Raw genomic sequence first — 22,467 nt, 5'->3', positions numbered from 1 at the left:
CCCAGTGGTCCCGCGGTGCCTGGCCCCGAGCCCCTGCGCTCTCTGCCCGCCAGGGCCGCCCGCCCGGCGCCTGCGCCGAGCCCACCGCTCCCAAATCTCGGTCGCGGGCCGGCCGCCAGGCCCCACGCTGCCTCGCTCGGGCTCGGATCCCTCGGAGCCCGGACGACCCTCCGCCCGACCCGGTTCCCAGCTCTGCTCGCTTCTGCGCCTTCCATCCCCGCAACCCCGCGCGGGGCTCTCGCCCACCAAGATCCGCGCCCCTCAACCACCCACAGCTTCCGCGAGGCCCGGCCCTTGTCCACCCGGGACAAGTTACCGGACCAGCTGGAGGAGGGGCCTGAGAGCGGTGTGATCCCGTGCAGCCCGCCCCGCCATTCTCCCAAAGCTACCCCCAGAATTCCTTCTGGGGACTAGGGTCGCAAGGGCCGCGACGCAGTAGAGTACTCTGCTAGGGAATGGGAGGAGTTGGACGGTCCCCCAAGCCCTCTCCTTCCCCCACCGCACCCCCTGGGGAGCAGATCTACCTCCCCCTCTCCTTCGTAATCGGCTCAGCCTGGTCCCACTGACCTCCACCTCCCCCCACAGCTGAGTCTCTTGGCACCTGGGTGTGTGTGGGTGGGGAGGGGAATCCAATCTCCCTTCCCCTCCATCTGGCCGGGTGGACAAAGGGCAGGGGGACCATCTGGTCCCGCCAGGGTGGGGGAGGGGCCCACAGTGGCTGTCCCCAGGGACGGGGGAGGGGCGGCGCTCTGGAGACAGCGAAAGCCTGCGGGGTCTAATTGCATCACTTTATTTCACCGACCTCCACTCTCCACTCTCCGTCTCCCCAACCCCCAAACCTCAGAGCAGGAAACAAGCTTGGCTGAGCAGATGCAGGCCTAATAACCTGGGGAGGTGTGGAGCACCCAGAAAGAGAGGAGGGGAGGGCAGGGAGATCTGAGGGTCGAAAAGATGTCACCTTTTGGGGGGCAGTTCTGGTCGGGGGGCCTGCTGCAACCTGTGGGTGAATGAAGTTCAGGGCTGGCTACCCCTAAGCTTGGCAGAGGGCCTCCTGCTAGGGCTGGCCTATTGGGTCCCCACCTTCCTGGACAGTGGGTGCTGCATGGTTGGGAGGGGGCATGTGTGGAGGCACAAGAATGCATGCATGTGAGTGCATGCAGGGCAAAGCTGCAGGTGACAATGTGCATGTCAGCCCAGAGTTGCCTGTACCTATGCAGTTGCTCCCAGGTGAAGGGTCATATTTGGGAATATAGATGGCTCTAAATGTGTAAGCATGCATGTGGTCATGGATGTATCTGGATGTATGTGTGGTCTAAGGCAGGGGTAGGGGATGTGAATGCCCCATAGGACAGCCAAAGAGAGAAGCTGGAGGCAGGATGGGGAGGCTGAACAGGGCAGAAAAAGGGGTGCAAGCAAACAGGAAAGCCTATAGGAGAAGCCCATCTAATGGATTACCCTCCACCAGATTATGTCTCTTGATTCCTGGGGCTTTTCTTCTTTATTTCACCTCCAAAGTCTGTCACTGCAAGAGGAAGAGGAAGAGGAAAAGATAGACCCCAAAGACAAGAAACCAGATAGAGACACACCTGTTGCATGTACATGATGCACAGGGACCCATGGCAGAGGAAGGAGACAGAGCCCAAGGCAGACCAGCAGCCACCCCCATCAGCAGGGCTGGGTTTCATGCTAGCCCCTGCAGGAAATCCAGCAGCCCTGTGTGCCACTCCCCAGGTTTGTCAAGGTAACAGGGGTGCCCTGCCCCCTCCATGACCAACACACGGTGGTTGGGCAGATGCTTCAGGTGCTCAAAGCTGGTCAGACCCATGGGGTCCTGGTCTCCATATACAATAAGTGTTGAGGTCTAGAGAAAGGAAAGGGAGACAGAGTAAACAGGGACCTGACACACCGGCCCCAGCCTCCTAGAAGTCAGCTCTAGCCCCACAATCACTTCAGTCTCTCCCTGGGGTCACCCCAAATAAGGGGGAGAGACAAGCTGGCCCAGTGGGTGGTAGAAGCCCCAGCTCCAGGCGGATAGAGGCATGGATGTTGTCTGCCCCAGCATACAGATTAACACAGGCCAAGGCACAGTAATCTGCTAAGTAAACCAAAAGGGTGGAGTTTGGTCATTTAGCTGCTCCCAGAAGACACCCCTTGGTTACCCTGCCCCCAGGTGAGGAAAGGCCCCAGGATGGACCCTTCCTTGCTCGTGGCAGGGGCATCTCAGCCTCCCACACAGGGGTACCTTCACACTGGCATAGTCGGCAGCATTGATTTTGTCAGTGCAGATAGGGGCCACTGGCACGTAGCCCCGGAGCTGGGAGCCAGGGGCCGTCAGGAAGGGCAGGGAGTACATGCCACTCAATGACGGGCTGATCACAACTGGGGGACCCAGGTCCAAGGCATCTACCACAGCTGCCAGGAAGCTGCTGGGGACCAGCTCTCCAATAGGGGCAGGGGCTGCTGCTTCCTTGGAGCGCCCCAGACCTGCAGGGATTCAGGTGTGAGAAAGACAAAGGCATGAATCGGGAAGTGGAAGAGACAGTCCCTTCCTCCAGGAAGTCCTCCTAGGTGGACCTTTCTGTGCCAGGTTCCTGCAGCACACAGCGTACCCAAGCTTATTCCTACAGCAGCCTAGATCTACCATTATCTGTGGCAAGCATGAGGCATTTCCCTCAATGTCTGTGCCCATCTCTCTCGGCAGTAGAGTGGTCCTGGAAAGGATCAGGCTCTGAAGTCCAACCCAGATGGGTCCAAGTCTCAGTCTTCCACTTACTATCTATGTGACCTTGGGAAAGCCTCCTCAACCCTCTCTCGGCTGCTCAGTTTCCCCGTGTGTTAAAGGAGATAACAAAAGTATCTGTCGTTTCAGATTGTTGTGAAAATTAAGTGAGTTAACTGGTTAAGAGACACCCATCCCAGGGCTGGCAGAATGGACAGTGACTGAGGAGCTGGCTCTGCACATGGACCTCCCCTCCAATTAGTCGTACCTTTCCCACAAAGATTAGCTCAAGACCTTCACCTGGAAGATCAGCCCAACCCACTGTCTGAACCAATTCCATCTGGGCCTAGAGGCCCACACCTGGGCACTGAAAACATGGCAGCCATGCCTGTGAGGGGAACAGGTCAGCTATGCTGCCCCTTCACATGGCACCATGTCTAGGTTATGATTGCCAGTCTGGGGCTGTCCCTGCCTACTCCAGAACCCAGTTTAGGGCTTTGTACATGGCTTAGCCACCCTCCAGGGCCTGCCCCACCCCCAAATGTGTCAGAAGATTCAGTCTTACTAGGCAGGACTTCCAACAGACCCTATGGTTATGGCTCCATCAAAAGATTTTACTTCCAATTGGCCGAGCACCGATTACTGGGTGTCAGGTACTGGCCACTATTCACATAATCTCAGTCCATTCTCACTAGAGCCAACCCTCAAAATGAATGTATCTCCCGTTACAGATGAGGAAACAGAGGCTCAGAGATACTGAGACACTGCCCCAGGACAACACAGTTAGAAGGATCTGGACAGTGTCCAGACCACATCCGGATGGAGACTAGAGACAGTGGAAGGCCCCACAGTGTGCACCGTGCCCTATGGAGCTTGGGGCCCAGCCTGGCCAGGTCCTCCCAAGTCCCCCAGCCCCCAGTGAGGCCCCCACAACCCCTGTCCAGGAGCCCGCCCCAGAAATACCTGGCAGGTCGATGGCCACAGCCCGGTAGCCAGCCTGAGCCAGACTGTGCAGCGTGCCCAGGTTCTGCCAGGTCTCAGAGGAGAAGCGGATACCATGCAACAGCAGAACTGAGAAGCAGGCAGCCTGTCCACCGCCTGGCCGAGCCTCTCGGAAGAAGAGGCTCTGGCCCTGCACCTGGATGGTGCCCTCATGCTGCTCCACACCCGCCATACTGGCTGCTGCACTGGTGAAGCACCTATGGTTCAAGGCCAGACTGATGAGCCACAAAACACCCTGCCCAGGCTACCACAGAGAGAGAAGGGGTCCCTCAAGAAGCAGCAAAAAGGCCTCCAGGAAGCTACCAGAACTCTAGGAACATGCTTTGGGGGGGAGGAAGACATAGTGTTTTTATGCCTCTCCCACTCAATTGTGTGGCCCTGGGCCTCAATTTCCTCTTCTGAAATAAGGAACAATAAAGCCTATCTCAAGAATTAATGAGTTAAGAAAAAAAAAAGAATTGGCAGATGAGGGTGCCTGCCCTTAGAATGTAATACATGGGGCTCCCATTACGATTATTGTCCTCACTGTTATTATACTTTTCTACAAATAGGGATAATACAATAGTGTTCGGCTCATAGGTAGTTGATGAGATTAAATGAGCTCAGGCATGTACAACGCTGGACATCGTTCCTAACACATAGGGAGCATAGTAAGTGCTCAATCAACAGTAAGGTGCTGTTTTGCTTATCGACCTCTTCCTCTTCAAGGCACTGTTACAGGCTGTAGGTTGGCACCACAGACCAGAGGGGGTCGGGGATGGAGTTAAAAACCCATTTTCCGGAGGCGGAAGCTGGAGCAGAGCCGGGAAAGGCATTGGAGTTCCGGCCTGCAAGGGATGCGGAGTGCCCAGCGCGCTTCCCGCTGGGGGCCAACGCTCTGACGCCGTGGTCAGGGGGCACGGTCAACGGCGCTGCAGCGGCTCTCTCTGTCCCCTCCGCGGACCTCGGTTCTGGCTCGCAGGGCCGGGTAAGGCGCACGCGGAAGGGTGGGAGCAGACCCGAGGAGGGAACCTGGGGAGCCGAGAAGGGGAAGGGGAAGAACTTGGGGTAGTAAGGGTGGGCCCTCACTGGATAGCGGAAGAGAGGGTCGGGGGTGCAGGGCCGGTACCTGAGGAGCTGCGTAGGCTCGCGCAGACAAGAAGCAGGCGAGTGCTGGCTGCGACTGAGGCCCGGGGCAGGGAAACCGGGAATTGGCCTGGCCGAGGGCGGGGACCAGGCCGTGCTACGGGGCGCCCTCTTGTGGCCACAAGACGTCGCAGGCCTGTCGGTGCCGTTAGACCTATCTTTCTTGTCGCAGCGGCCTCAGTTTCCCAGAGCCCCTCGGCCCCTTGTGTTCCAAGTACCCGGCTAGGTGCGGCTCCCAGCAACCTGCCCCAGATGCACATGGTGCGGCTTGAGGTTCATAGAGTCTCATCCCTGCTGCTCCTCCCCGCCTTGTCCCCCAACCCACTCATCCCTGGGGCCTTGACTGCCCGGGCCCAGAGTTGTGCGCCTGACATGCAGTGAAACCCGACAGCTTTGAGTGCGAGGTACTGACAAAGTCCAGCCAGGTGGCGTTGGTCGTTTACCTATCGTCGCTGAGCCTCCTGGCCTGTAGAATGGGTGCGATGTTGCCTTTTTAGCAGGGTGTCGATAACAGAGTGAGTCCTGCATGCTCAGCGCAGCTTCCCCGTGCCAGGCCTGGCCGCCAAGCCTGGGACCTGTCCTGAGCCGGGGGCAGACCACACGTTGGTCACACATTGCCCACCAGGATGGGTGCTATAAAGAGCCGTGAAGGAGCGAGAGGCTGCCCTGGGCTGTGACCAAGTGCGTGCGCATGTGTATCCGTAGGGGTTGGGGAAACAGTTGGGATGAGACCTGGAGCTACCAAGTAACAATAATATCTGACATTTACAAGGCAAGGGACTCCTCGCCAGACACTGAGCTAAGGCCTGACCGGTCCTTTGTGGTCCTTAAGACAACCCTTATCCTTAACCCCGTTGTGCAGACCAGGGACTGACCCACGATAGAGATGGTCTGGTGGAAGAAGCCGGTGGCTCTCCCCTGGCCCTCGGGATGGAAGCAATCCGGAAAATCTGGACGGGGGGACGAGGCCTGTGTGCTTTCAGGCGCCGCCTGGACTCACCCCCCCCCCCACCCCGGCCACCGATCTGGGTTGGGAGGCGGGGGAGGGGGGGGAGGAGCGGGGGGGGGGGGGGAGGTGCTGCGACTGCGGACTGCGCAAGCGCGCCTCCTTGGCCACGCTTTCCGCCGACCAGTGCCCGCAGCAGCCTGCGGAGCCGCCGAGGCAGCGCAATGGTTGCGGCGCTGTTTGGCTGCTGGTTCCGCGTGGGCGGGGCCCGCTCTGGGGTGTCCGGCCCGGTCATCCCGGTCGGTCGGGTGAGTGTCCCCGGGGAGTGAAGCCAGCAGGGTGCCCGGGGCGGGCCATCCTGGCTCCGCCCCTTGCCCCCAGAGTCCTCGGGCAGAGTCCTGCGGGAGTGGCAGGCGCTGGGGCAGTGAGTGTGTGTGTTGGTGTGTTGTGTGTGCACGCACGCGCTTGTGTGCGTGTGTTCTTAGGGGTCTGAATGTACGTGTGTGTCGATGTGTGTGTCTGTTTCTACATGCATATATAGCGGAGGGTTGGGGATTGGTCTGTCCGCTTGTGTTTGTGTATGTCAACTGTGTGCATTTCTGCCTACATGTGATTTTGAGGGTGTGTAAATTCCTGTGAGTGTATTTCTGAGGGTATGTCTGTCTGTCATGTGCACGTGTGTTTCTTGTATGCATGTGTAGTTTTAGGATTGTGTGAATGACTGTGTGCTGGAAATGTGAGGGTCTGCATGGTTTTGAAAGCGTGTGTCTGTATGTCCACCTGCCTTCCTGATGGCTGACTGTATGCCTGATTTTGAGGGTATGTATTTCAAGGGATCAATTGTCCACAGGCCAGGCATGTCTGCCTGTACGTGCGGGGAATAGCTTGTGCAAAAGAAAAGCATGTGGGAGCAGGACTCGATGTTTGTGCGCACATGTGTACACCCGTGTGTCATTGTTGACACGTATGTCAAGGACCTAACTTGAGTAAAGCTTCCCCGTCCCCACACACCGTATCTGTAGTTGCCTGCAGCCAGTTGCTTGCTAGCTGTCCACTATCATGGTCTAGTGCACTAGCTGCCTGGGTTGCCAAGGCAACGGCCAAAGTCCTGACTCTCCCTACCCCCAAAGGGTAAGGTGCTGGGCGCCTGCAGGGAAAGGTACAGCACAGATTCTCCCACTGGTGGGAACATAGGCTAATGCCAAGTGGGAGGTTGCTCTTCGTGGTCAGAAGGAAGAGAGGAGCGCCCTCTTCCTCTCCTCAGCTCCTGGCTCTCCATCAGCACCAGAGGGGCTGCCACTGCCCACCCACCACGGGACTGGGAGCCTGGAGGTGGGGGCTTGGGAAATATCCCCAAAGCTCCCAGGAGAGGAGGGTGGGGCTCAAGATGGGTTTCCAGCTCCTAGCGAGGGCCAGCACCCAGTTGGCACTCAATAAAGATGTGTTCGCTGCAATCGGAATAAGGCAGGTGTACTCATCCTAGGCCCAAGAAATGAAGACAGGACATCCCTGGATCAGGTCCACTGTCTTATTGACATATCACAGGAAATTTGAAAGGGCTGATGCAAGGTTATCCTTTCCCCCCATTTTACTGACAAACTGAAGACACACAGCCAGGAAGTGGCAAACAGAGTATTGAAGCCAGGGCTAACTGTTCTGTCTGGGTCCTGGGTCCTGGAGTCTGTGCTCTGGATAGTCAGAGGACTCAGACTGAGGTCCTGAAGCTGGGGTCGGGGAAGCATTCATCTCTCCAACCTCCATGCCGCCTTTTCCATTTCTAGGTGTACCATGCTCCTCCCTTGCCCCATACCCCTCATGCCTCAGCATTTCCCCCATCCCAGATATTCTCCAGGAGCCCTCCTCCCACTTAATATCAGCTGAGGTAGAGTGTTAACTATTCCCATCAACTGTAAAAAAACACATTCTGATTTAAGCACTATTCTATGCAATGTGATTAAAAAGGAAAAAAAAGGACCATTTCAAACATGCTGTCAGTGGGATGTAGCTTTACACATAGTCCTTCACTTTTGATGACTCTCACTCCTCTGTCCACCAGCAAGGCTCCAGTTCATTCTTCACCTCTCAGCCCCATGGTTTCTTCCTTGGCAAATGGAGTGTGGCTTGGTGGTTAGCAGCCCAGCCCCGGATTCAAATCCCAGCTCCCCTACTTGCTACTCTGCATTTTGGGCAAGAGAATTTACCTCTCTGGGCCTGTTTCCTCATCTGCAAGAGAACCATAATCATATCTGCTCCCCAGTGTTCGTTCTTGTGTGGATTCATGAGCCCTTGCATGCGAAGGGCCAAACACAGGATCTGGCTGTCATCAGCACCCGATGAATGGAAGTGGTTTCAGCTGGCACAGTGGTGATGGTCACTGAGCATGCTGTGTATCGAGACATCTCAGATGCCCCTTCTCACACTGCAGGGTATCTGAGCCCTTGCTCCAGCATGTGGAGGAGTTGAGTATGAACGTCAGATCCCTGCCCAGAGCAGGAGAAAGGGCAAGGGCTGAGCTCTTCCTCTGCTGGGGGCTTCCGGGTGGGGTTTGGGGATGGGGTCCCGGGGGCCTGGTGGAGGCGCAGCGCCAGCCTCTTCTTCCTCTCCTCTCCTCCAGACTGTGGTACAGACCTCCATGAGCCGGTCCCAGGTAGCCCTGCTGGGCCTGGGCCTGCTGCTCATGCTGCTACTGTACGTGGGGCTGCCAGGCCCCCCTGAGCAGACCTCCTGGCTCTGGGGAGGCCCCAATGTCACAATCCTGGCTGGTCTCACCCCTGGCAACTCCCCCATCTTTTACCGCGAGGTGCTCCCACTCCACCGGGCACACAGGTGGGTGCTGACCCCAGGGTACAGTGGAAGGACTAGGTCCAAGGGGAGTCCCTGTGTGGGACCCCAGCTCAACTCAGGGTGCTCAGGGCCTGGGAGGGCAGTGGGAGAAGCCTAAAAGAAAGAATGGCGGGCCATTCTCAGACCCCCAGGACACACACTCCCCTGTGTGCCCACAGGGTGGAGGTGGTGCTGCTCCATGGAAAGGCCTTTAACTCCCACACGTGGGAGCAGCTGGGCACACTGCAGCTGCTGGCGCAGAGGGGCTACCGGGCCGTGGCCCTTGACCTCCCAGGTGAGAGCCACCACTCCGGGGTCTAGGGAAGCGACAACATCCAGCAGGTACAAGGGGGCAGTTTCCCAGAGTGGGGAGTCGGAGGGGTAGAAAAGCCTTACGGTATGGCTTGGGGTTGGGGGGGGGGGGGGCTTGGCATTTGGATCCCAGTGTCTGGACAAACGGTGGCAGGTCGCAAGACAAGATGGCCACACTAAAGGGCCTGTGTTTTTATTCTCTACCTTGAAAACTAGAATGTGGATTGTTGCATGTCACAGAGCAAGTAGAAACATGACTCACTTTACAAGCCATTGAATGGAGAGACCTCACTGTACTTTTATGACAAACTAGGTAGCTTTTTGGTTTTTTTAGTTATGCAAATGGTTTATGCTATTATTCTTGTCTTTAAAAAATCCAACAAGAGTGATGCCCTCAGAGACCCATGCCACATTTCTCTCCCAGCAGTTTGGGGGTTCCTGACTCCCTTTGGGTGTTTCCATATATAGAAAAATGTGGTGCTGCAGGATTGTGTGGTGAGGTTAGGAACGTGACTGGTGTCCCGTCTGCTTAGCAAATCTATCCGCAGTTTGGTTTTCTCCTCCTGTACCATGTCTCATAGGGCACGCCAGTCATCTGTATGTGTACTATGTGCCATTGGAGGCATGGACACATTTTATCTGCCCATTCCTCTACTGGTGGATATGTAGGTTGATTTAGAGTTTTCAGTGTAAATTGAAATGCTTGAGAAATGAAGCTGAAGCAACTTTGGACATGTCTCTGAGCACAAAGGCAATAATTTCTGTAGGGTAGCTACCAAGGACATTGATGGGTCAAAAGATACACATTTAAAAAATTTTTGACAAATACTACCTTACCCTCCAAAAATGCTATATGGATTTATCCTCCCATCCGTCATTTAAGAATGTGCCCATTTCTCCTCATCTTTCCCAACACTGCGTATTATCAATCTTCTTGGTTTTGCCAATGTAATGAATTAAAAATGCTTTTCTAGCAGACCTATCACATTATAAAAAGTAGCTTCTGGGAAGTTTGGGCTAGCATTGCCACGTACCACTGCTCTTTCCCCCACTGTGGTGGGCAGGAAGTCCTGAGTTCCTTTCCAGCCTCCCTTAGCTGGTGCCTCCTGCTGTTCCCAGGTTTTGGGAACTCAGCACCTTCCAAGGAGGCAAGCACAGAGGCAGGGCGGGCAGAGCTGCTGGAGCGAGTGCTTCGAGACCTGGAGGTGCGGAATGCCGTGTTGGTGAGCCCCTCTCTGAGTGGCCGTTATGCCCTGCCCTTTTTGATCCAAGGCCACCACCAGCTGCGTGGATTCGTGCCCATCGCACCCGCCTCCACCCAGAACTACACCCAGGAACAATTCTGGGCCGTGAAGGTACTAGGAGGAGGGTTTCCAAAGGTCCTGGCTTGCTATCCCTGGCTTGAGTCATGGCAGGAAAGGACTCAGGTCTCACTTGGAGGACACACGGCCTCATCTGGATAGAAAGAGATGGGGTGTTTGGGAAAGATTTCCTAAGGAGGTGGCTAGAGGGTCAGTTCCCATCAGGCTCCAGGATCACAAGCCCTTGCCTTGCCCTGCAGACCCCGACTCTCATCCTGTATGGGGAGCTGGACCGCATCCTGGCTCGGGAGTCACTGCGGCAGCTCCGTCACCTGCCCAACCACTCCGTGGTGAAGCTGCGTGATGCAGGCCACGCCTGCTACCTCCACAAGCCTCAAGACTTCCACCTTGTCCTCCTTGCCTTCCTTGACCACCTGCCTTGAGGTCACCCACTGGCCAGGCCCGAGGCCTGGCCTGAGCTTGGAGAGTCTGGACCAGCACCTCACCAGGGAGGCAGCCCCTGGGATTGGAGGGTGGAGGTCAGAGGGCCAGACCCAGTCAGGACCTCTCATTTCATCTCACAGGCACAATAAAAAAGAGCATTTTTGTCATGCCTGGGGAGTGACAGGTCCTGTTTCCTGGTATTACAGCAGGTGGGGTGGGAGTGGGAGGCAAGTCTGGAACTGCTTTGGGGCTGGGAGCTGGAGGGAGGTTTCAGCAGCCTGGGAAGACTAAGAACATGGGCTACTTCCTAGCTGGCTGCCCTTACCACTCTGTGACTCAATTTCCTCATCTGTAAAATGGGCATGATGTTAATACCTAACTCAAAATTTGGTTTTAGGATTGAATCAGTCTGGGTAAGTGAGGTACTTGGCCACACGGAGCTGGAGGGGGTCAGGGCGAGGGGGTATTACTACTGCTGCGTGCCCACTGGGATTGGTGGGAAATCCAGGATCTGGCAGTTGAACTGAGTGAGTCAGGAATGCAGGACCTATGGCCTAAGGGAGCAGGATGTGTAGGGCTGGAGGTGGGGAATGTGGTTTAACAATTAACATAGCATTGGTGGTGAACTACCAAGACTGCTTGCTCCTGGGTATGTAAGCAGACCTGACTTAAACCCTGGGAGCGTTGGGATGGACCCCTACCCTACCCTCCTGGCCTGCCTCCTCTGAGCCAGGAGGCTGAAGTCTTCAACCCTGCCCCTCCCCAAGCTGACTCAGAACTGCCTAAGGGTACAAAGGGCAACTGGGGGCACAAGTGGGCAGCTACAACTGTGTGCAGTCTGGGGGTGGCCAGTACGACACCTGTGCCTCTTTATCCTCCCTCTCCGGTGGCTGCAGAAGAGCCAGGAAGCCTGGCACAGGGTCAGCCAACAGTATGTCACATGTATGCTTTTGTGCAGTTTCCCCACCTCTCCCGCTGTCACGCAGCCTCAGTTTCATCCTCCCACCATGACATTTTCTGTCACACAGATGCTACCACACCCAACCACCACCTCACACTCATATTGTCACACACACGGTCACACACACTGATGCACACTGTTAGATTTGCCCACACAGCTGCACATTCGCACGATCTCACAGGCAGTCACATATGTGCCCCTCTGTCCATTTATCCTTTCCTGGCACTTTGTCTAGGCATAGGCTCAGTGCCCTACCAGGTACACGGATCTGCGGGTACACGGACCGGCCTCCTGGAGCTTATACAGTATGAAAAAACAGATATTGACCAATAACCTCTCCACATAGGGGGCTGAGGCAGTCAGGGAAGCCCTCCCTGAGGAGCTGAGACACGGAATGGGGGAGAAGTCGGAGACGCATGGGAGGGGGTCGGGGAGCAGGCAGGGGCCAGCTCTGGCAGGACTTTGCAGCTCTGTACCCCAAGAGTAAGGGGCGCCGGAGGGGCAGACACTTCGTGCGTCAGTGTCTACCCGCCTCTCTTCTGTCCCCACGTGGAAGTTGTGGGAGCTAGAGCCCTCTGGAGGCGGGACCATCCGGAGCTCGCTTCTAGGCCCGGGGGCGGGGCCTGGCGGGGTGGGGCCTGTGGGGGCGGGGGCGGGGCCAGCGGGGGCCAGCAGTCAGCCGCGGGGCGTAGCAGGTGGCGGCGGAGGCTGCCCCCGAGAGGGATCAGGTAATCGGAGCGGAGGCTGGAACCAGGGGCGGGCGGAGACTCCCGCGCCGACGCGGCCCTAGAGACTGGGGCGGCCCTTACTCGCAGTCTTCGGCCCCGCCCCGCGACCGGGTCCGGGCACGTGGTAGGCAGACCCGGGCGGTTCTGAGCCCGCGACCTCGCAGGACCCTGAGCCCTGGGCACAGTCCGGAGCGGGCGCTGAGAGGCAACCGCGGGCCCAAGACCGGCAGAGAGCGAGGTGGGGGGCCCCGGAGAGGAGTAGAGCGATCTGGGGTTCCATGGGATAAAATCCGGGCAATTGGGAGAATGATTTGGGAAGGGCTGGGGGAGTCAATGCCTGGGATCAAACCTGGCTCAGCTATTCTCTAGCTGTCCCCGAACCTCTCAGCCTCAGCTTTCTCCTCTGTAAAGTGGGCATTCAGAGGCACAACTTCATGGGGCTTTTTGGCGGATTCAAATGGGCATGTGTCGAAAGCGGCCAGCACGGCTCCTGAAACAGAATGGGGGCTCCAAAACGGGGTGTGTTCTCCCTGTGGGACGTTGGAGGAACCGCCCTGGGGAGGGCCTGTGTGCAGATGGAGTCCACTGGGACCCAGACGGGAGGGGTAGGTAGCCACTCGCTTTGCCCCCAGCGCACCCCGCGCAGCGCCATGGCCAGCGAGGGTCTCGAGGGCGAGCACCCGTCCGTGACACTCTTCCGTCAGTACCTGCGCATCCGCACCGTCCAGCCGGAACCCGACTACGGTGAGAACGCGGTGGTTCCAGGGCCTGCGGTGGGGCCCCAGGGCGGGGACTGTGCTCTATACCAGACTCCAACCCCTGTCACCCAGCTGAGCCCCACTCTGCTGCCCCAAATGGCGCCTCAACGCCTCTAGCCATTCCCCAGACCAACAGACTGCTCAGCCACCCCCTTCAGACTGTGCTGCACCAGAAGCTAGCACCAGAACTAGCCTGGTGGCTAGTTAAGGAACAACTTCACCTCACTGCCCAGTGTTTGAGGTCGGGGAGGGGAGACCAGACAGCCACAAGGAAAGACGCTCCAGAAGCCTACTGGGGCAGGACAAAGGCCACAACCCTTAGGGAATCAAGCTTGATGGCTGGAAATTGTGGACATGGGTCCAAACCCCTGCCCTGTATTTACCAGCTGGGAGACATTAGGTGAATCTCATGTCTCTGTACCACAGTTTTCCTATTTCTAAGGAAGATAGCAATCACTCCTGTTTCTAACTGTGGACTTCCCACTTGACCTTCCACAAAGGGTCCCTGACTGGCCAAAAATATCTTCTTCCTTGGAGACAGAAATGCAGGTGTCCCTGAGGGATGTGGAATTGCACTGAGGAGGCAGCAGCCCATTTTGAATGGGCTCCCCTCTCTGAATGCACCCCAGCTTTGCCTGGATCGGTGGGAAGTGTAGGTAGGCAGAAGCAACCCCAAGACTCTCTGTGTCCCCAGGGGCTGCCGTGGCCTTCCTTGAGAAGAGAGCCCACCAGCTGGGCCTGAGCTGTCAGAAAGTAGAGGTGAGCTTGGGGCCCTGCATGGGGAGGGGATCTGGCCCTGGGGCATCTCCTCACCTCCTGGTCCTCTCCAGGTGGCACCAGGCCGTGTGGTGACCGTGCTGACGTGGCCAGGCACCAACCCCAGACTCTCCTCCCTTTTACTCAACTCCCACACGGATGTGGTGCCTGTCTTCAAGGTGTGTGTGGGGACAGGGGGAGTGGTGTAGGCTTTGAGGCACGCGAAGATGATGTAGACCTTCTCTTGGACCCCAGGGATCCTACTGGGCTGGTCCTAAAACTGACTCCTGATCTCATAGGGCGTTACTCTGTTCAAGCAGCTTTTGTCCAGTGGTCCATTCTGTGCCCACAGTGGGGGTGGGGGTGATGGTGGGAACAGAGTTGAGGGATGGCAATCAGCTGCCCTCTTCAGCCCTCTTCTATCCCCTTCACCACCCCACTTGACACCCCAACTCTACTATGGGCTTCCAGGACAGGGCCACAGTTGAGCAGAATAGATTAAATTTGGGGCTTGGGTCCTTCTTCTCATCTCCACCCCAGGAACACTGGAGTCATGACCCCTTTGAGGCCTTCAAGGATGCCGAGGGCTACATCTATGCCAGGGGCACCCAGGACATGAAGTGTGTCAGCATCCAGTGAGTGTCCTCCATTCCCTGTCCCCTCCAATGTCACTGGCCCATTGAATTGACACAGGACCTGGGGTGTGATTGGAGAAACTCAAGGCCAAGGAACATCTTGACCCCTTACCTTGGACAGGAATTACCACCATTACATGGATAGGGAGACTGAGGGACAGGGATTTCCCAGAGTCCCCCTACCAGATTGTGGCAGAGTAGGGCCCAGGGCCCAGGGCTCCAGCCTGCCCACCCAAGCATCTGGTGGCTCCCTCAACACCTGGCTTACCTCCTGTCATTGCCCCTCAGGTACCTGGAGGCTGTGAGGAGGCTGAAGGCTGAGGGCCACCATTTCCCCAGAACCATCCACATGACCTTTGTGCCAGGTAGGAGTGGCTTGGGGAGGGACACTTTCAAGGGAGGAGGATGTGTTGGTGAGGGTGGCTCCCTCATCTCATGTCCTTGTTGCTTTTGCAGATGAGGAGGTTGGGGGTCACCAAGGCATGGAGCTGTTTGTGCAGCGGCCCGAGTTCCAGGCTCTTAGGGCTGGCTTTGCCCTCGATGAGGGTGAGCAGGGTGGCAGGCCCCTGAGCGGCCAGTAGGGGATAGGGAATCTGCTAGTGGGGGCTGGGCCACTCCACCCTCTGAATCCCCTTTTCCTCCCCAGGCCTGGCCAACCCCGCCGATGCCTTCACTGTCTTTTATAGTGAGCGGAGCCCCTGGTGTGAGTATGGGCTCGGCAGGAGGGTGTCACTGTGCAGATGGGGTGCTGGGCCAGAGGGGCAGGGGCCTGCCCAGGGTCATGCAGCAGGTTTGGACCTGAGTAGGCCTTGAACCCAGAGCCTCTGCCTCCCAGACCCTTCCTACCTGGGCTTCTCCTTCCTGAGCTTCTTAGGGTAACCCCCTGTCATGAGCAGAAGCCAGCTCTACACTGTGCATTCTGTGGGGGACAGCCCTGCCAGAGGAGCTTGGAATGAGGGGAAGACCTGGGTCCACCCCAGGGCTGATACTCTTTCAGCCCTACCCATGCTTAAGACACCCACTTCTCACTCATTTTTCCCAGGGGTGCGGGTCACAAGCATCGGGAAGCCGGGTCACGGTTCACGCTTCATTGAGGACACAGCAGCAGAGAAGCTGGTGCGTGGCACACAGGGAGGGAGTTTGGGAATTCCCAAGGCTCTATCCCAGGGCCACTCTCACATCCGATCTCACACTCTCCTAGCACAAGGTCGTGAGCTCAATCCTGGCTTTCCGGGAGAAGGAGAGGCAGAGGTAAGGCAGCCTGGGAAAGAGGGTGGGGGTCTGAGCATCTGTGCAGGAGAGAAAGGAGGTTCCCCCTGCTGCCCCTGCCCTGTCTCCCACCGCAGGCTGCAGTCAAACCCCCACCTGAAGGAGGGGGCTGTGACTTCTGTGAACCTGACTAAGCTAGAGGGCGGCGTGGCCTGCAATGTGGTACCTGCTACTATGAGCGCCAGTTTTGACTTCCGTGTGGCACCGGATGTAGACCTGAAGGTGCCACCTCTACCTGGGTTTGGAGGAGGGAGCCAGGTCCTCAAACCTATCTTGGAGGCTCAGGGAGAGCCCGAGAGGTCAGCTCATCTCCCTTCTCATAGGCTTTCGAGGAGCAGCTGCAGGGCTGGTGCCAGGCAGCCGGCGAGGGAGTCACCTTCGAGTTTATTCAGGTATCGGCTGGGGACCCATGGTCGGGGAGCCGTGGGCACAGGGGAGACCGGGCTGGCTGAGTGTGGGTCACAGTGGGAGTGTGTGCTTGGTGTGCATGCATATATCTAGACATTGCTTTAGCTATGAGAGACACGTTTCATTCACCAACAAGCATTAGTCATGGAGGCCACTGTTGGGTGCTGAGCATAGCATAGGAGTAAAATTAGGCACAGTTCATGGCCTTCTAGTCCTTACAGCATGAAAAAAGGAATAGACCTGAATTAGACATTTGTATAATATTACTTTTACATAAGTATGAACACATGTGGTTCAGAAAAGGGTGGGACCCCACACTCTGAGAACCCATAACGAGTATTCGGCCAGTCTGAGAGGTCTGGGAGAGCCAACCTGAGGAAGGGCCACTTGGCCTAGGATATGAAGGATGGACAGGAAGTAAGAAGATGGAGAGCAGGGCAAGGTCCCAGACCTGTGGCTGGACTGGCCAGCTGGACATCTGAATAGGTGGATTGAGGCCAGGGTGGGGAGTGGGGGTTGGATGTGTGCCTGTGGCAGGCACAGCCCACCCTATGAAGAATAGGGCAAGATGTCCGGGCCCTGTCCTGATCTTGCCTTCCTTCCCCTCCCCCCAGAAGTGGACAGAGTCCCGAGTGACATCTACTAATGACTCAGATCCCTGGTGGGCAGCATTCAGTGGGGTCTTCAAGGACATGTGAGCATACTGGCCAGCCTTTCCCTTTCCTCTGTCCTTCCCCTACTTCCCTTCCACCTTCCTTGTCCCTTCAATCCTTCCCTTGCCCTCTCCCCTCACTGCCTCCCCATTCACCAGGCTCTTCCCTCGGCAGGAACCTCACTCTGGAGCCGGAGATCTTCCCAGCTGCCACCGATAGCCGTTATCTCCGTGCGGTGAGCCTCATGCAATGGATGAGCAGTGGGTGGGCCTGGATCCTGGCCTTCCTCCTAACAGCTTCTCCTTGCTCCCTGCAGGTGGGGGTCCCAGCTCTGGGCTTCTCACCCATGAACTGCACACCCGTGCTGCTGCATGACCACGATGAGCGTCTGCATGAGGCTGTGTTCCTCCGTGGGGTTGACATATACACACGGTTGCTGCCTGCTCTGGCCAGCGTGCCTGCCCTGCCCAGTGAGAGCTGAGTCCCAGGCTCCCCAACCTCTACCCCGGGAGTGTCCATCCTGACCAGTGTTAAGTACCCCTCTGCCCCCCTGCCCCACAATAAAGTCTGTGTGCGGACAGGGGCCAGTTCTGAAGTACTAAGAGCAAGGATGTTCATGAAGCAGGGATTCTGTCATTTTCTTTGTGGACATGCTGTTATCACCCCCAGTTCACAGATGAGGAAACTGAGCCTGGCTCTGGATATGTCTCTAGCATCCTATGCTGCTCTTGTGCCCCTCGACACGGCATGCTCATTCAGTACCACCCAGCCCTGTCTGGCATCAAAGGACCATAACTCTTGTTCTCAATGGTCACTATACCTATATCCGATTTTTAAGGTCGGGGATACCATCCGCGTTGAGGGGGAAACTAAGACAAAGATCTCAGGGAAACATTCCTGGCTTTCTGGAAACACACTTGGGATCCTGAGATAGAACTAGAACTGGAGGCCAGGTGGGCCCTGCCAGATGTCGGGGCAGGCAGATAATGAGCAAGTCATGACTGCTCGCATTGGCCAGACCCTAGGGATGACAGGTGTGGTGCCTGCTCTGGTGTTGGGAGCTTGAGTCACAGAGGGGCAGGAGCCTTGGTAGACCTGGTTAGTTGACTTTAGGGTCCCCAGCACCCTGTGTAGGGAAGGATCAGTGTGCAGAGTGGCTCACGAATGGGGGCTTCAGTCTGTCAGCACTGCTAGGGCTCTAGGCAGTACCAAGAGTCACTGTGGCCCTGAGAGTTGAGCCTGTTCCTCTAGCTTATCCGATCTAGTCCTGTTCTGGCCTCCACAGAACTGGGTGGGACAGGTATGGCTGGGCTTTTAAGTGCTGATAGTGGCCAGAGGGAAGTCCACAGCCTGGTTCTGTGGTCTGCAGGCTTAGTCCCCATGGTAGTAACCCCTGCACCTGGAGTTCTGACAAGGAGCCAGGACTTTGTTACCTTTGAACCCTCACAGCAGCCCCTGGATGCAGGTTTCACTGGAACCCCTTTAGAAGCTCTGCTAGAATACCCTGCCCAAGACTGCATAGCTTGCAGGTAATGGGAGTCCACAAAGAATTGAGACTCAAGAACTGGGGACCTGTGCTTCTACACAAGGGAGGCTCCATGCAAAAGCTGAGTGCAGCACGCTGGTTGTGACGTTCAGTAAGCCTAGTTGAAGCCCCTGACCTGGGGTCTGGCCTCCCCCTTCAGACTGCAGCAGGATGACTGGGCAAAGGAGTCTTTATGCCCCCTCTCTTGGGGATTAGAGCACAGGCCTTAGTGGAAGCCACATGACCTGGTAACCTCAGGCTGGGCCAAGCTACCTTCAGGACATAAAACCTGCTTTTGGTCCCTTTCAAGACCCCACCTATCTGACACCCCCTGGTAATGGGGCAGTTGGCCATCCAGAGCATGCCAGGATGACAGTCATGAGCTAGCAGCCCAGCCTTGGCTGGCCAAGCAAACTTTCTGGGGTCCAGCATGGGCTGCCTGGGTCCCAATGCGACTTCCATCCCAGCCTAGCCCCATCATCTAGGAACAAATTTCCTTCCCTGTAAAACAAAAAGAATAGTAATACCTACCTCAGAAGGGAGACCATTTATCATGGGTTGTAGCTAGTACCCCAGAGTAAGGAAGTGAAATCCTTGAGACAAGTGCCCAAGGCTGGTTCACAAATTACATGATCACCATACTCAAAAGTGAGTTTTGAGGACTCGGTGACCAGGAACAGTGATATGCTTGGCACCTTCTATAGGAAGCCCCCAGATACCAATGACCACTGTACCACTTGCTTCATTGACTCCTCTAAGGACGAAGACTTTGCAAATAAAGCAGCTGATCCAGGGTGCACAGCAGGGTCTGGCGCAGTTGCACTAGGAAGACAGTGCCATCACTGCCCTGCCTGCAGGGCCCCCAGCGCTTGGGGGGACCAGAACAACCGGAATAGTGGATGCTGGCCATGTACACTAGGAACAGCTTAAGTGTGGAATGGCTCAGGCCAGAGTGCAGAATTCAGCAGGGTCCTTTATCTCCTGGCTAAATTCAAAGATCAGGATGTTTGTGATTACTTTCCTCACCAGCCTGCCTAGTCCAGCAGGCTATGTGCTCCAGCCTCCCTAAGGCCCACCACCGTTTCTTTTACCAGGTCCCCTTCCTACACTCCAGAACCCCATTTCCCCTGACTCCCACCCATACCCTACCACCGAGAGAAAGCAAAAAATGGAGGTACCAACCCCACTCCAACCCTAGTTCCAGGATCACAGACACAGGCCAACTGACAGATCCTGCCGCAGGTTTATTTGTACAAATAGCACAGGAGGACACCAGCCCCGTGCAGATAGAAGCCCAGGGGTCACACCAGTCCTTCTACCCTCACACTGGCAGATGGAAGCCTCTACACTGGTGCCTTTGTGGGGGCCTGGGCACCTTTGGGAGCCTGAGCCTGAGCTGCAGCAGGAGCTGGAGCAGGAGTTGCAGCTGCAGCCTGGGCCTTGGTTTGAGCCTTGGCCTTGGCCTTTGGCCGGCAGAGCCTGAGACCCTTGGCAATGCGGGCACGAGCACGTTTCCCGAGCTTGGGGTGAGCGATGTAGGCAAGTCGATTGAGCTTGCGGCTGCCACCCTTTGGGATCTTGGGCTTGACCTCCTTGGGCTTGACAAGGGCCTTGATAGCCTCGGCACGTGCACTCATGGCCTTGGCGTTGTTGGCCTGCATCTTCTTCAGGCCCTTCTTGTTGTGCTTCTTGGCAAAGCGCATATTCCTCAGGAACTTGGGGTCTACCTGGAAGGCAAAAAAAAGCAGACACTGTAAGTGCAACATGTGGGCCCCAAGTCACCTGTTGTGGCCCTCTCCACAGCTGTACCCAGGAGATTGCTGGGCTCCAGCCAAGGCCTACTGGGGAGGTAGACAGTCAAACTTAAATGCTGAAATATACACCCCTCACAAATCACCTGAAGAGAAACACGTACTACAACCCCAGAAGCCAACACTCCACCCTAATACTCCACACACACCACATTTTCCGGGCTACATGCCCAGAGCCCAATAGAGCTCAAATCAAGTGCAGACGGAAAGAACAAATGAAGGCTGCCCCTTCTGCCAGGGTTGCAGGGCGTCAGCTCAGTTTTCCTGAAACCCCTCAGGGCCATCCCCACCTCTTTTAAGGAAAGTGTCAGTTAAACACCAAACCTGGTACAACAGATTCATGGCAAAGAAGGCTGAAAAAGAAATCAAGATGGGGAAACTGAAGCTGTGAAATTCAAAGATTCATTCCACAGATCAGAGACCAAGGGCACAGGGAAGAGACAGGACCCTGTTCTCTTGCTTAGACCCTGTAGCCTCAGCCTTCTCAGCCAATTCTTGGAACTCCTTGGCACAGGAAGGAAAGCTGACCCCCCAAGCTCAGCACCGGGTCAGATCAAGGTCATGTGACTAGAAGAATGGAAGACTCTCACAAAGTGCGCAGTACACAAAGATAAAGCCATTCCCTCCCTTCAAGTGCTCTGGATAAACAATGGGGATGGTCAAACTACCCTCAGGAGGCAGGTTACAGTTGACCAGGGAGTTACGACCTGGGCTGGGAAAAGCCAAGTAAAGGTTTCTTATGGGTTTGGCAGAACTTCAAGTCCAAGCGAAAGGTGGCTGGATAGAGAAACCGTGGACTTTGGTAGTCCAGGTAAGACAAGAGACAGTTCATAACGGTGCTCAGGCAGATGCTGAAGCCAGAAAAAGATACATGAAAGGCTCTCTGATGGTGCAACTGGGGCCAAACAGACACACTTGTATGTGATGCGGCACACACACTCACCCCCTTAAGAGATTCGTATCTTTGTGACCGGGGCTTCTTGATGCCATTTCTGTGCCATTTCCGTGCTGTGAGGAAGCAAAGGAATTAGACCAAATGAGATTTGCTCTAGTAAGACCACCCAACATCATAGCTGGCCAGCCTGGGAAAAACCATTACTTCCCAGAGTAGGCCTTCTTGAGATCTGGAATAACCCTTATCATTGAATGCAAAGCACGGTGGGTATCTCAAGCGGATGCCTGGCTTCTACAACTATAACCCAAAGGTAACAGTGACTGAAAACAAAATCAGCCCCAGGCCCACAGTAGAAATGTGCCCCCTTGCCCTGCCCTGCATCCCTAGTTCTTGTCAGGGTCTGAAGTGTGAGATAAGAGGTTGGGCCAGGGGAACTTACACTGGTTGTGCGTGGTGTGGTTCTTGGACTTGGCCATATCTGCACCTGGAAGAGGAGAGTAGCGGTCAGGCCCGGGGGCTCACAGGGCTGGGCCTATCACTGCCGCCCTGATGTGGAAGGACGTGGGCCAGAAGCCGGAATGAAGCTGCACACAGATGCCTGCCTTGTATCTGCGGCCTCCACCGGCCTCAACTTACTCAGCACGACCCGACGCCGGTCCCCGCCTCCCGAACTCGGGTAACAGTGCCCTGAAACCAACCCTCCCTCCGAAGGCTGCGCTCTACCCCAAATCCGAGTCCTCCCCCTCCCATCCACTCCTTGAGAACCCGCAAGCACCGCGCGCGCTCCGCACCCTCCGCTCCCCACAGTCACGCAGCCGGTCTCCCTGTCCTTCGCGGGGTTTGCGCCCGGCAGCTGGCTGGGAGCCGCGGATGGCTCCGGATACCGCGCGGCCAAAACTCACCAAAGCCCGCGGCTCCCGAAGCGCCTTGGACCGGAAGAGAAAGAGGAAGGCCGCTGTGCAGCACGGGAAATAGGGTCGTCCGGGCCGGAAGGTTCTTCCGGAAAAGCTTCCCCCAGCGCCGGGAAGAAAGGTTCCGAAGCCTGGGAGGGTACAAGCCAGATGGGAAGGCGGCGCTACGAGCCTCGCGCAGCTTCCTGCAGGTTTTACCCACGTTTATTCTTCCTGGACTAGGCTCTTGGGGCCCAGTTCTCATTAAAGGTCCCGAAGACGAAGGGAGACCCTGAGGAATACATGCTAGGAAAGGAGTGACAGACTTGTGTTCTTTAAAAGTACCTTGGCTGCTGTGCGGAGAATGGACTGTAAGGGGCAGAAGTGAAGCGGGGGAGGTGTGGGGCGGCTGGTGCCGTCTTTTCCGTGGTGCCACTGGAGAGTGGGGGAACCTGGAACCCAGCCAGGGCGGCCGGTATGGGGAAGAGTGGATCAGTAGACTGGAC

General features: G+C 56.5%; 4 protein-coding genes across 7 annotated transcripts; 2 read left to right on the top strand and 2 right to left on the bottom strand.

Moving 5' to 3' along the window:
• Positions 1-774: 774 nt before the first annotated feature.
• On the bottom strand, positions 775-4,980 carry ABHD14B (abhydrolase domain containing 14B). The gene is made up of 4 exons (XM_025916578.2): positions 4,830-4,980; positions 3,683-3,918; positions 2,243-2,484; positions 775-1,861 (listed from the first exon to the last, which is right to left on the bottom strand). The coding sequence occupies exons 2-4, from the start codon at positions 3,891-3,893 to the stop codon at positions 1,682-1,684; spliced, it is 633 nt and encodes a 210-aa protein (XP_025772363.1). The 5' UTR covers positions 3,894-3,918; positions 4,830-4,980; the 3' UTR covers positions 775-1,681.
• On the top strand, positions 4,529-10,842 carry ABHD14A (abhydrolase domain containing 14A). 2 transcript variants are annotated; one of them, XM_086698070.1, is made up of 5 exons: positions 4,529-4,688; positions 8,407-8,618; positions 8,795-8,910; positions 10,047-10,282; positions 10,489-10,842. In XM_086698070.1, exons 2-5 carry the CDS (start codon positions 8,425-8,427, stop codon positions 10,669-10,671), a joined length of 729 nt encoding a protein of 242 aa, XP_086554196.1. In that variant the 5' UTR covers positions 4,529-4,688; positions 8,407-8,424; the 3' UTR covers positions 10,672-10,842. The 2 variants fall into 2 exon arrangements, with proteins under 2 accessions (XP_086554196.1, XP_025771836.1); XM_025916051.2 differs by lacking the exon at positions 4,529-4,688 and adding an exon at positions 5,956-6,100.
• Positions 10,843-12,324: 1,482 nt separating this feature from the next.
• ACY1 (aminoacylase 1) lies at positions 12,325-17,423 on the top strand. Of its 3 annotated transcripts, none has more exons than XM_086698066.1 (15): positions 12,325-12,485; positions 12,994-13,105; positions 13,814-13,878; positions 13,950-14,054; positions 14,416-14,510; positions 14,799-14,875; positions 14,967-15,056; positions 15,157-15,213; positions 15,553-15,626; positions 15,712-15,761; positions 15,857-16,001; positions 16,103-16,171; positions 16,802-16,881; positions 17,015-17,075; positions 17,157-17,423. In XM_086698066.1, exons 2-15 carry the CDS (start codon positions 13,012-13,014, stop codon positions 17,319-17,321), a joined length of 1,227 nt encoding a protein of 408 aa, XP_086554192.1. In that variant the 5' UTR covers positions 12,325-12,485; positions 12,994-13,011; the 3' UTR covers positions 17,322-17,423. The 3 variants fall into 3 exon arrangements, with proteins under 3 accessions (XP_086554192.1, XP_086554191.1, XP_025771831.2); XM_086698065.1 differs by having other exon boundaries at positions 12,326-12,599; XM_025916046.2 differs by lacking the exon at positions 12,325-12,485 and having other exon boundaries at positions 12,505-13,105.
• Positions 17,424-19,589: 2,166 nt separating this feature from the next.
• RPL29 (ribosomal protein L29) lies at positions 19,590-22,110 on the bottom strand. The gene is made up of 4 exons (XM_025916100.2): positions 21,974-22,110; positions 21,511-21,555; positions 21,120-21,184; positions 19,590-20,092 (listed from the first exon to the last, which is right to left on the bottom strand). Exons 2-4 carry the CDS (start codon positions 21,545-21,547, stop codon positions 19,709-19,711), a joined length of 486 nt encoding a protein of 161 aa, XP_025771885.1. The 5' UTR covers positions 21,548-21,555; positions 21,974-22,110; the 3' UTR covers positions 19,590-19,708.
• Between the last annotated feature and the right edge of the window lie 357 nt (positions 22,111-22,467).

Source organism: Puma concolor, chromosome A2 (genome assembly GCF_028749965.1).
Source record: "Puma concolor isolate L17-30 chromosome A2, mPumCon1.1.hap2, whole genome shotgun sequence".
Classification (NCBI taxonomy): domain Eukaryota; kingdom Metazoa; phylum Chordata; class Mammalia; order Carnivora; family Felidae; genus Puma; species Puma concolor.
This window is presented reverse-complemented; position numbering and strand designations above follow the sequence as displayed.

Excerpts from the sequence above, each read along its gene's own strand:
- ABHD14B (XM_025916578.2), bottom strand. The coding sequence starts at position 3,893 with ATGGCGGGTGTGGAGCAGCATGAGGGCACCATCCAGGTGCAGGGCCAG. Across the intron at positions 2,485-3,682 it reads TGTGGCCATCGACCTGCCAG|GTCTGGGGCGCTCCAAGGAA; the intron begins GTATTTCTGGGG and ends GAATCCCTGCAG. Across the intron at positions 1,862-2,242 it reads CCGACTATGCCAGTGTGAAG|ACCTCAACACTTATTGTATA; the intron begins GTACCCCTGTGT and ends TCCTTTCTCTAG.
- ABHD14A (XM_025916051.2), top strand. The coding sequence starts at position 6,017 with ATGGTTGCGGCGCTGTTTGGCTGCTGGTTCCGCGTGGGCGGGGCCCGC. Across the intron at positions 8,619-8,794 it reads CCACTCCACCGGGCACACAG|GGTGGAGGTGGTGCTGCTCC; the intron begins GTGGGTGCTGAC and ends GTGTGCCCACAG. Across the intron at positions 8,911-10,046 it reads CGTGGCCCTTGACCTCCCAG|GTTTTGGGAACTCAGCACCT; the intron begins GTGAGAGCCACC and ends TGCTGTTCCCAG.
- ACY1 (XM_025916046.2), top strand. The coding sequence starts at position 12,862 with ATGGGGGCTCCAAAACGGGGTGTGTTCTCCCTGTGGGACGTTGGAGGA. Across the intron at positions 13,106-13,813 it reads CCAGCCGGAACCCGACTACG|GGGCTGCCGTGGCCTTCCTT; the intron begins GTGAGAACGCGG and ends CTGTGTCCCCAG. Across the intron at positions 16,172-16,801 it reads TCACCTTCGAGTTTATTCAG|AAGTGGACAGAGTCCCGAGT; the intron begins GTATCGGCTGGG and ends CCCTCCCCCCAG.
- RPL29 (XM_025916100.2), bottom strand. The coding sequence starts at position 21,547 with ATGGCCAAGTCCAAGAACCACACCACGCACAACCAGT. Across the intron at positions 21,185-21,510 it reads CCACACCACGCACAACCAGT|CACGGAAATGGCACAGAAAT; the intron begins GTAAGTTCCCCT and ends GCTTCCTCACAG. Across the intron at positions 20,093-21,119 it reads GATACGAATCTCTTAAGGGG|GTAGACCCCAAGTTCCTGAG; the intron begins GTGAGTGTGTGT and ends TTTGCCTTCCAG.